A 12662-nucleotide genomic window follows, 5' to 3' on the forward strand; every position below is an offset into this window, starting at 1 on the left:
GGAAGCGATATCCATATTGATCTGATATCTTTTGATAGATAGTGGTATATAGTGTATCATATGTGTCGGTATAACCATTGGTATTTGCCAAGAATGTTTCTTCTAATGGAGTTCATTGGTAGAGTTCAATATAGACTGAAAGTTAATTTTTAATTCTCAATTATTTTTAATTTTTATTTCTATTTAATATTTTCTAAAAAATGTGGACCTGATAATCCAACTCTCTTCAAATATAGGAATGGGAAAATAAAAAGAAACCATTGTTTTGAAAAATAGCTGCAAAATGCAGCAGTCAAGGGACCACATAATTAAGGATAGTGAAATAACAAGAATGATAAAATCAATATTTTTTAATACTATTAGCACTTATTGATGTCCACCTGAAACTTACTTCAAATTTAACTATAAGTTTGAGTCCACTTCACCTGCATAATTCTACACAAGAGTAGGTTGTATATGCAATGGGCCTACAGATGTAGCTGTAAAATACTAAAATATACCACATATATGTCGAGACAACGGTGAATGGACTATCATTTTGGTCCTTATATGGTATTACCATGTATAGTACTGTATATAGGCAATGTGATGTGGCCATGAGATCACATATGCATCTCGTATGGGGCGTATAGCGGTAATATCCACTGCATTTTAAGATATTGAATATACTATATCGTAAATTCTTAGATTTATAGGCTAGTGGATGCTGTCGGCATTATAAATGTTATGCTATCAAGTTGCTAATGGTTTTATTTACAGTGCTCGGTGACGTTGTGCATGTGATGCCTTCCATGAAAGCATGCCAAACTTTTGCTGATCATGCTTTCATTATTTTGCAAATGTTCCTATTTAATTGCAAGTTTTCTCTTCAGACCCAAAACTAATCACATGCAAGATTTGAAACAGATGCCTAATCCCACATGATTAAGCATGTCAAGCTCAAATTTAACACCAATGAGAGCAGTGGAACAGTAATCTGAATCCATTCACCTAAATGATCTAGAGAGTTTTCATGCTCGACTTCTAAATTGTAAGCATTCTTATTTTTATAATAGTGTATATATATAACTCATAGAATTCTAGAATACCAGACTTAGATCCAATTATTCATGTAAATTACATGATAAAGAGTCAAATGCATCTATGAAATCCAAGTGCATCGAGGAAGAAGATATCTCCATGCCTTTTTTTTATTGTTGGAATATAAATTTTTTACAGATTGACCGACATCTTTCATCACTTGTGCGAGAGTCATCCAAAATGAAGCATTTTAAACTCCTTTAATTTCTTAACTTTGTTAATTAAGTATGGTCCAGATTTTTCTCCTACCTCAACTACCACAAGATGTGCTTGGTAGCGTCTTTGGCTGAAATAAAGTTTCCCTTAATATATCCATCTTAGGTAGCAGCGAGCTATCTTTCTGACATCTCTGATAACAAAGATGGCTTCATTTACAAAATTTATTAAGCCCAATCATACTTCGACACATATGCAAGATTTAAACATGCTAAATTATATGAAGTAACACTTCATGGGACCCTTGTTGAACACATAACAACATATCTAAACATTATTATAAAAGTTCCATAATGGTTAGGTCATCCTCTTCCTTTTATCTTTTGTTTTCTTCTCCACCTAGCTAATAAACCAAACTTTAAAAGGACAGGGGCAATGTTCCTAGTTTTTTTTTTTTTTCCCCTTCCCTTTCTCCACGCACCTAAGTTGCTAATATTTCCTCTTCCACTAGCCCCTCTAATGAGGTCACTCGGGCCTCCCTCGCCACTTTCTGTTAGCTTTGATGGGAAAGTGCACTCATTGCTTTACTGAAGTGGACTCTTTTTGAGGTTGAGTGCTTCACTCCAACATGATGCTTCCAATGAGTTGATGACAGGAGAATGCGCAGAATACTAAGTGGATTGTCCTCGAAGTCAACAGACTCTGACCTCCACAGTACAACAAAATGGTGGTGTGCTTCATGGTTTGACACTCGAAAATGTTTAGTGGTGGGTTTATATTGGTGATGTTTCGGTGCTACTTTTATAGCTTTCTTTTCTGTGTGCCAACCACCACCACATGTCAACAATGGAGTCTTTTTTTTTTCCTTTGACCAGGTAAAGTATTTTATCAAGTTTCCATGGCATTTAGTTTTGTCCAAATAATTGAGTCTATATCACAAAACTCTGTTGAAATACGTAGGTTGTATACATTTTTTTAGAAAAAGAAAAATTTCAATGTGGAGCAAAACATAACTACAGATTTGTAGTTAGTCTAAAATAGCATAAGATCATTCACCGCTCTGTTCATATGTTCGTTCCTTCTATATTCAATAACTAATGGCGTTATTATACTTTATTGAATCGTCGGTTGCATGGTTAGCATTCATCTGTTATTTTCGTATCTCTTTAATTAATCTATTGTCCATATGACTGTTTAGGTTTGTGTTGAATATATGAATATTTCTTCTTGGCCTCTAAAGTTCAATTTTCTATGGCTTTAATTGGATCGTAGGTTGTCATATGCCACATCTTCAAATTGCTTCTCTTATTATACGAATTTTTCATCTGTTCACGCACTTGATTAGATCAATATTCAGATTTATTGAGGAGATACAATTTATAATGAGAGTTTAAATATTTGCTATAAAAAGATTACTAGACTCGATGTAGAGTATTTTGACTACCACATGGGTGACTGAATAGGATTTAGGGGCAAAATCCGCCATATCAAAAAACTAAATCATATTTCAAACTTCCGATGGACCTAAATTCTCCATATAATATTCAATTGAAGTGTAAAAGCAAACCTCACTAGTATGAATAAAAGCTTTGTAACTTGGTTTTACTGTTCATTAATAATTAAAAAAAAGAATCTAGACCCTACTTTCATTATTTGTTATATTTTCTATTTTTTTGAAAAAAAGATTCAAGTTGCATGGATTGAAGGAATTTCTTCCTTTTTTTCGGATCGAATCATCATCAATCGTGCATACCTTGTCTGATATTGAAATATGATTTATCAAAGAAAAAAGAATCAAATAAAAATTGTGTTCATTGGCTTTCTCAAAAAGAAAAAAAGAAAGGAAGAAAGAAAGAGATTGTACTCAAGGTTCAAAAGAGAAAGGGTCAGGAGACTTCCTGTCTGTCGTCAGTTTGATCGCATATTGTATTATGGAAGATTGGGCATCTTCGGAGACCTTTGAAGTTAAATATATATCTCAAGAAGTAAATGATGTGGTGGATCAAGTGGCATCTTTTGTTTGTTTTTTTTTTTTTGGTAAACCGGCTTTTCACTACATACAATGATGAGAGAGCTCAGAATTATCGCAAAGCAAAACACGATCTAATACCTACGGCACATGATCGGAGGGACCCCAAAATACAAAACCAGAATTGTGGGCTGTATAGGAGAAGACCCAGTCCGCAGCCCTGTTCATCTTCCGAAATACATGCGAAACCCGAAGTAAATCTAACTCCTCCCCCATGCTCCGAAAGTCTCGGAGTAATGGGTGCAAGTCCGACCTGGCCTGTCGGCAGCGAATCCAGTACTGTGGTCGAGTCACCCTCTAGAAGAATCCGTCGGGCACCCAGGTGTACTCTAGCATATACAAGACCCTCCCATGCCGCGTACAACTCCACCACATGGACAAATCCATCAAATGTGCGCCGGCTTCCGGCCACAATCAATCTGGAGTCGTGGTCTCTGATCACAAAGCCCACGTCATATCTGCTACCACCCTCCGCTACGCTACCATTGAAATTCACCTTGAGAGAACTAGAGGGCGGGGGCTCCCAGAATACCAGTGGTATCATCGCATACCTATACGGGGAAGAATAGGAGCTCCAAGTATCCCTGTCATCTTCAGATGAAAAGTCAGCTACCATTCAAGTTGAGTGATTTGGGCTTCCATTGCATCTACCGCTACACCACTCCATTATATTTCATTCTCCGATTCTTCTGGTCGTATCTACTCTTGAGTTGTGTAATTAAGCCACGTTACCCAAACAAAAAATGAAAAGGTTGATCTAATTTTACTTACAGTCCACTCTTTCTTCACTAGACTCATATCCTTTAACTGAAACTCAAATATGAAGACTTTTTTGAGGTCAAAACATGATGGTTTAGAAATCCTAGAGCAGTCAGCCGGTTCATAGATGGCGATCAAAAGTTTTAAAAAACTTAGTCCAAGTGGAATTTAGTAGAGCTGAACATATTAAAGGGCAATAAGAGATGGTAACTGAGAGCATACAAATGGCAAATCAATTGTGCCAATAAACTTATAGACCGACCCTTTGACAAAGGAACCTTTCTACCTCCACTAACATTTTCTTATATTGGTCGGTTTGGTAATTATATATTTGAAGATGTGCGAGTTGGATTTGTCTTTCAGCATCTTTTTTTTTTTTAAAAAAATGTACATATAAAGCATCATTGTTTTAACTAATTAGTTTATGGAAGTAGATTGAATCAAATGCACTTGACAGCATGTTTGTAGTAATTCAAAGTCCCAAGAGAATCTGAAATCTGCATCAAGTTGATCAAAAGGATATTATTCAAAGGAGGAGAGGGCAAGAAACATGATAAGAATGGAACAAGGGATTCAAAACGTACAGCTAAAAAAATGACAAAGAGATGCTTTTCTCACAAAAAAGAAAAAGGAGAGAGAGAGTGGGGTGGCAAAAGCTCCCTCCTAAAATGCAAGGCAATTGGAAATAACATATCTTCAAGATGGTTGAAGACCGGATGCCCTCCGTCTGAACATGCTCGGTGGGAACGCTATCTGATCCAGCTGGCACTGAGGTGGCACCGGGGTGACGTACTCACACGTAGGGTAACCTACGGGTAGGGAAGGGTATGAGCAAAATTTCTACCTGCATCGAACATTCCCTAGTGAAAAAAAGGTCCGGTGAGGGCTGCTACGCAGGTGAGGTTTTTTCTCCTCTCTCCGGTGATGAATCTAGCCATTTTTCAATTCAGAATATGTTGCTCTAAGTTCTGAATTCACCCTACAGTTGTAGACTTGGCATTAAGGAATAGGTCCAGCATCCCTTTCTTCCTAGAGTAATGTTTTCTCTTTGTTAGTCCAAAAAAGCGCCCTATTGCTATCGTCCCATTCTTTCAACTTTTGCTTGCAGTCCACTCAGACTCTGGAAAGGACAAACGAAAAAAAAATGCTTCTCACTTTGTGGTGGGAATTCATCTCTATCCTCAGAGGTGGGGCCTACAAGAAACTTTTCTCTTTTTCCCCAGCCCTGTGTGTACCTTTTGTAGAACTGTTGTGCCTTGTTCAAGGCATTGTAGAAGGGGGTTACTTCTGCCACCCTGGTCTCTTCCATGCTTCAAAACAAGCATGTTGTGATTAATCCTGCCATCCTAGTATCTTCCATATCCCAATACAGGGCAAACATGGCAGTATCTGACCTTTTTTTTATCCTTTTTGAGCTTTTGGTCCTATTTCTATCTTCTCCATTTCCAGCATCCAGAACTTGTCACTGGTGTTTGATCCAAGTAGGCCTAAGTAGTAGAATTGCCCATTGCCGTCAGTTAGACATCCTGGTGAGTAGAGCAAGTGAAGATTACAGAATTCAAAACATGAAGGTTGTAGAGAAGAACATCCCCTTTGATCAAGTTGGCTAAGTTATTTATGTACAAGTGCATATCTCAGTCTCCTCAATCTACCTCTCTGCTACTCATCAGCTATTTACGTTGAGGAAAAAAAAAAAAAACAAACAAACAAACCATCATAGCTAGGTGAAGATGGCGAATTCTTATTGTTACATCTGAGGAAAGACCACTCCGAGATGGCTCCATCTCCTTACTAGTAGTCATCTTAAATTTACAAAACTTCAGCATTTTGCTCCTCTATGAGCTCTCTTGGAAGCGAAGAGACCGTGACAGAGCTGCAGGGTTGGCATGCAGCAGTTGGGAGGTCTCGTTCGTATGATTCTTGATGCCTGCCTTTGGCTGGAAGGCCTTGAAGATGCCTCTTCCACTCACTGCACCAGCCTTGTCGTTCTTAATACCGATCATAGCCCATATAGAGCTCTTTGCAGCTTCATCAGCGTCATCGATCCTCAATGTTTTAGGAGCCCAGATGCACCTCTCCTGATTGGTCTGTGTGAGGCCATCTTCTTTCTCCAGATTGCTGCTTTTCAGTATATTTCCATCCCTTGAATGCTTGCCCAAGGTGGGAGAATTGGGTCCTGATCCTGGGGAGCCACTGTTAGGAGGAGGAGGAGAAGAAGCTAGAGGTGAGAGCCATGGAAAGCTCCAAGAGCCAGGGACTGCACAGCCCCAATAAGCTGGGGCAGGATAGAATGGAATAGCAAAGCTTGAAGTGCAGAGAGGAGCAGCTGGATTCCATTGGTAGGCCCATGGAGTTCCATTAAAACATGGAATTGGAGCTGGAACTCCCTGCAAACTAGTCTTGGCTGCCTCCTGTTTAGAATTTGGTGCCATCACCGATGATCCACTGGAGTGCTCATCTCCGTTCTCCGCTCGGCAAGGCAATGGAACCGTCTTTTCTTCCATTTGGTGATACCCGTTTCGGGTGCAGTTCTTCATGTTTTTCTCAGCAAGGTTCAGTGCAGAGGCCATTGATTCGCAGAGAGGCATGTCGGAGCCAAAGCTAAGGACAGTGCCATTGGGTTTTATGGGAGGATGGTGAATTGCTTCCATAGCATCAGATCGAACTGCTTGGAGAGTGGCATCTGACATGGCTATGTGTCTGTAGTGGGGGATGGAGCTCTTGTTCTTGCGGCGACCAGCTCCCACGGGGACATTCCTCATGGTGCCGCCGGCGGTCCAGTATCTCTGGCAGTTCTTACAGAAGTGTCTTGGCTGGTTGACGTTGTAGTTGTTGAAGTAGCAGAACTTGGTGTCCAGGCTACTGCAGCGAGGGCAAGGAAGGATCTTGTCCGGCTTCTTTGGTGCTTTCTCTTGGGAATTACTTGTCTCATTTGATTGCTCTTTGGGTGTCGAATCCTTCATGTTTGTATCCTCTTGATTGCCAGAGGAAAGTTTATCAGTCTCGCCTGCTGTAGGTGTTGGAGGATCACTCTTCTCTTCTGAATCTGGGGATTCCATGTCTTGGTCCTTGGTTTCTGGAGTAGCTGCTTCTTTGTGATCCTGAAATTTCAAAGCTTATTGTTAGATATGTTGGTAAATTCTATGTCCCTTCTCAGAAGTTTTAAAAAGTACATGCCTAGTTTTAGAGTTTTAAGTTGAAAGCAAGCATCACTTTAAACAAAACAAATCTATACACCGGAATGTATCCAATGGTTGTTGAATCCATATTAAGCAGATATTAGAGAAGTGTATGTATACAGTCCAACTGCTTCCAATATTTATGATGATCAATCCTCATGGCAAGCCAGAATTTTATGCAACTTGTTCTGTTCTCACGACACAAAAATCTCATTTCATAAAGTCGTTAAAGCAGACTAAACTCCGACATAATTAGAGGAAGTGAAAGAAATATTTGATAAAAATTTGACGACGACCATCAGTGATCATCTCCCAAAACATTTGACAACAAAAAAATTCCCCAGAAGAAGAAAACCCAACCTCTGTGTCCAAAACAGAGCACCACCTCAAATTCCCTGCAAACGCGACTGCACAAACCCCATAGAGCAATCCACTAAATCCCTTCAGCACCATATAACTCTGAATAATTCTAAATCACTAATCAAACGAACTCCAGACAAACCCCAAAAAAAGAACTGAGTTTTTTTTTTCATGGTAAGTAGACTATTCATTACACTACCACCGGCAAGTAATTTACCTTCTCCGCTTTCCCACCGCTCTCCTCGCTGCCACCGGAGACCGGCGGCGACTCTCCGGTTGGCTGCAGGGGGATCGTCTTCCCGAAGAGCTTGATCGCAAGGTCTCTGCTCTCTGCCATCTCCTCCTCCTGCTCCTCTCTCTCTCTCTCTCTATCTATCTATCTATCTATCTCTGCTCGAATACTCTGTTTCTCTTTTGGTGTTCTCTCTGTTTTCCTCTGCGGATTTGGCTGTGGGGAGTGCTCGGCTACCGCCCCGTCCTGGGGTTTAACGGGGAGGGGGGCGAGGGGGAGGGCCACATCAGCAGAGGGGAAAGGGATTCTGAGCCACAAGTTTCTTTGTGGCCCTGGGAGGGCGTTATTTGATTCTCTTTGCCCTTTCTCACCTCTCCCGGTCCTACATGAACGTCAAAAATAGACTCCCCGCTTGACTTGTAGGAACTGAGTATTGGATTGGTGTCATCACTGTGCTGGAAACTTTATGAGTTTGGAGTGTATTTGGGGTGATAGAATCATGTCTCTTTTACCTCTTGGCTCTAAGGGAGTGAAGGAAAGTAAGACACTTTCCTTGGTTCCGAATCATCACCCAGTAAGCAGCAACTTCTCCAAAATGTTGCTCTCCCCCACCCCACCTTTTTATTTTTTTTCACTAAACTTTTTCTTAACTATAACATTGTTCTGACATGCTTTATGGCTTTTCTTCTTTACGATATTGAACACTGTTTTGTCAAATTTCATGATAAGAACTGCAGTTTGATTTGAACAAGCGAGTCTAGGAGATGGGGATTTTTTTTTTCTTTTCTTTGTTCAGAAATTATATAATTTTACATAGGGAGACTAAATGATATTGATGTGTTGACACTAAAGTTTTTATATCTCTATGTGCTTACTAAGTGAAGTGATCTAACTTTAAATTAAAACAGTATTATTTTTATAAATGATAAATCTCATTTTAAAAGATCACTTGCCTGCCACATTCTTTTCTTATTGCTCTACCATGTGGCACACTACAAAGAAACCAATTCAAAAAGCGCCAAAGAAAGTTGTAAAGCAGCAAAATGACTCTTTTTGGAATAAGATGATTATTCCAAATGTAGTTTTTTGTGATGCCACTAGATAATCAAATTTCATAGTATATCCATTCAATTAACCACAAAAGATAGGATCCAAAATTAACCAAAGATAAGTATTGGATATTAGCAATACTCATTTTGCTATTATTTGTAATGCCAAATTTAATTCTTTTTCCCTAAAATTGCATAACTATGATTGGTAATGTATCAACCTTTTTTTTTTTTTTTTTTTTTGACCCTTAGCCTTACAATTAGTTATAGAAGACATAACTATAACCAATTATCTACTAGTATGTTAGAAGGCTATATCAAGTCAAAATTTTTTAATTATGTTATGAAAAGATTGGAAATATACCATTTCACTTTCCATCAAATAAAGATAATAAAATTTTACTTGGCATGATTTGATATATATATATATATATAATAATAAAATTTTACTTGGCATGATTTGATATATATATATATATATATATATATATATATATATATGAGAGAGAGAGAGAGAGAGAGAGAGAGAGAGAGAGAGTTATCTGAATAATTTTTTTCACAATTGAGGACATGTCATTTTCTATTTTACTCCTTCCTGCACAAGATGAGGTGTTTGTTTTCCTATAGCGCTTCCTTATCTGCCACGCGGCAGGATCTTCGGTGGGCCCATCACTAAAGGTAAAGCAAATGCCAAACCGACGCTCGCAAATCAGCCACCCCGACCGTCCCGTTCTATTATATATCAACCGGAATGGAACGTGCCCCTCAAACAGGACACGTGTTTAACGCTAGGAGCCTTTGGGAGAGAAGATCTTGAGGATGAGCGACACGTGTGCCTTAATACAAGCTGGTGCTCAGATACCTTTGCCTTGATGAAATTGAAGGCTGACACGTCTCGTTCCTGGCCTTTTCCCGGTGACATCGCGACGACAATTTGAAGGTGACTAGGCCTCTGAGGTCTTTCAGGACGTGTGAAAGGGATAACGGTCTCCACGCGTCATTTTTAAGTACTTTATTTCTTTTTTTATGGAGATTCCTCCAAGTCCTTTTAAGTCCTTACGTGATCTGGCTTGGCATTTCGATGCCAAATAACAGAGCATGAGGTTCCGGCATTAAATTAAGATGGTTTTGCAATTTTAATCACCATAATTTGGCACGCTAGCTAAGCTAATGAATGGATTTAATGATCCCTCGGGCAAGATAATATGGCAAGTTTGATCACTAATAATCTACTAAGCTAAGTTTTTATGCCTTCATTCCGCTTAGTTTATGTTAATTAATAAAGTAAGTAATTGATCCTGTATTATTAAAATCTATCCTGCATGCATATCCCTATTATTCTATGACTTACATTCTTGTTGAAAAATCGATCAACACGTAATTAGAAGCATAGCAAGAAGTTAAAAAAAAATTCAAAAAGTGTGGACACGGTTGACAACTCATTCTTAAGAGCATGTACTTTAAAAATCTAGGGTTAAAAAAGATATTTGTTAATCTAGTAGAATATTTTAGGGGAAAAAAAAGAGCAGAGGGGAGGGGGCATTGTTATTGAAAGTGCAATAGATTGTTTCCTTTTTATGGAAACTAATTCATCAAATATGGTTTCCTTCTTGGAGAAATGGGGAAAAGGCCTATCCAAAGTAAATTAACTAGATCCAATTTATCTGAGAATACCACCCCCCCCAATTTCTATGTATTTTTTTGTTATATATATATATATATATATATATATATATAAACTTGCTTTTCTAAAACTTCTTTAAACTCATTATGAGGCCTAGCAAATACCCAGAAGTATAGGATCAATACATATAATTATCATATATCATTGCATCTCCATATATCTAAGCACTATTTTGATACTAATGATGCAGACGTCCACTCCAAATCTCCTACCCACGATCTCAGCCGCACCTAATTTGGAGAATCTAGCCAAAGAAGAAAAGGCCAACTAAGGCGTCCACTCCAAATCTTCTACCTGTGATCTCAGCTGCGCCAAATTTGGAGAATCCAGCCAAAGAAAGAAAAGCCAACCAAGGCATCCACTCCAAATCTCCTATCCGTGATCTCAGCCGCATCTTGTTTGGAGAATCCAGCCAAAGAAGGAAAAGCTAACCAATCCATTGAATCTTTTCAGCATCTTTTTTAGAATTATTGCTCTAAAATTTTGCTTCAGTCAGCCTACTGAATCTTTTCAGCATTTTTAAAATTATTTTTCTAAAATTATGCTTTATTTTTCTAGAATTATAAAGGCCCCACTCCTTGTATTGGATTCATTAAAGTTTTGAGTAATCAAATTATTCCACAAATTTTCTTTTGGTGTGATCACAAGAGAGCAACGTGCTTGCTCTTGCCCTTCCATCCTTCTTCGAAGGCGACGTGCTCGCCTCGACCTGCTTCTTTTGCGTCAAGTAGTATCAGAGTAAGGCACTCTCCCTCCAATGGCCTGTGCCACCAATGGATTGGGGGGCTCCAACTCCGCGGACGGTACTCCGAGAGTGCTAACCGTTGAAACCCTCGGTGCGGCTTAACGAAAGATGCAACAAGATTTGGATAAAATCTAGGAAGCTTTGGTGATGATAACCCAAGCCATTGGACTTGCTCAAATCCATGACGACGACTCTACTCCAGCACTTGCTCCTAACATCGGAAGGCAAATTCGTCACGAGAATTCAACTTCTAATATTGGATGCAGAGAACGACACGAACCTTCCCTTCCTCCTCTTGGCCAACTTCATCCTAGGCCCGCGACTCGTCCTCTTCTGCGCACATCCTACGACGACTCCTTTAGCAATGAGGAACCCCTACACAATTCCTACAATGGTGAAAACTGCTTCGGGGGTGGAGACAGCTGCTATGGTGATGGCAATCGCTATAGTGGCGGTAACCCTTATAGAGATAGTGACCACTACAGAGGCCGCAATGAGAGGGACTACCATATGAAGGTAGATCTTCCATCCTTCAATGGCCGTCTACACATCGAGGACTTCCTCAATTGGCTCGCAAAGGTCGAACGCTTCTTCGACTACATGGAGACCCCGGAGGAAAAGAATGTCAAGCTTGTAGCTTACAAGCTTAAAGGAGGCGCTTTGGCATAGTGGGAGCAACTACAAATCTCCCACATGCGACAAGACAAAGGACTCATACGTTCCTGGCCACGAATGAAGAAGATGCTATGAGCCCGATTTCTTCCTCTTGACTATGACCAAATCCTTTTCCAGCAATATTAAAATTGCCGACAAGGGTCACGGCCTGTCAATGACTACATCACCGAGTTCTATAGGCTCTCTACTCACAACAACTTGGAGGAGACAGAAGCACAAGAAGTTGCTCAGTTCGTGGGTGGACTCCGACTCCCTATCCAAGATAGGGTCTACCTCCAACCGGTCTACAGTCTCCACGACGCGGTCCAACTAGCTACAAAGGCCGAAAAGCAATTGGAGGGGGTACCCAAAAGGGCCCCGCCTATGGACGAGGCACCCCAACCACTTCAACAAGCAAGCTCATCCCAAATAAAGGAAATGCTCCTCTTTGAGAGGCCTCACCCGTTGTGAACAAAGAGCCTGACAATCACCAATCCAAGTCGACTGGAGAAAACAATGCGACACAGATTCCTTCCACCAACTCGTATGCTCCATTGCGGGAAACTAAATGCTACCTGATGAGGCCGAGGTCAAACCCTAGACCCTAAAATGTTTGTCCGCACACAAGCTTAGGCAGCAGAAGCGACTGCTTCTCCCAGAAGGTATTGTCCACTTTAAAGGGGGTTTCATAGTTTCTTTCCAACGCACGGCTTTGCCCCACAAAAGGCGCCTCCT

General features: G+C 40.0%; 1 protein-coding gene across 1 annotated transcript; it reads right to left on the reverse strand.

Annotated features, from left to right (window-relative positions):
- Positions 1–5596: 5596 nt before the first annotated feature.
- Positions 5597–8036, reverse strand: LOC103718810 (cyclic dof factor 2). Its single transcript, XM_008807795.4, has 2 exons — positions 7781–8036; positions 5597–7125 (listed from the first exon to the last, which is right to left on the reverse strand). The coding sequence occupies exons 1-2, from the start codon at positions 7898–7900 to the stop codon at positions 5860–5862; spliced, it is 1386 nt and encodes a 461-aa protein (XP_008806017.1). The 5' UTR covers positions 7901–8036; the 3' UTR covers positions 5597–5859.
- Between the last annotated feature and the right edge of the window lie 4626 nt (positions 8037–12662).

The sequence above is a fragment of the Phoenix dactylifera genome, chromosome 8 (assembly GCF_009389715.1).
Source record: "Phoenix dactylifera cultivar Barhee BC4 chromosome 8, palm_55x_up_171113_PBpolish2nd_filt_p, whole genome shotgun sequence".
NCBI lineage: Eukaryota > Viridiplantae > Streptophyta > Magnoliopsida > Arecales > Arecaceae > Phoenix > Phoenix dactylifera.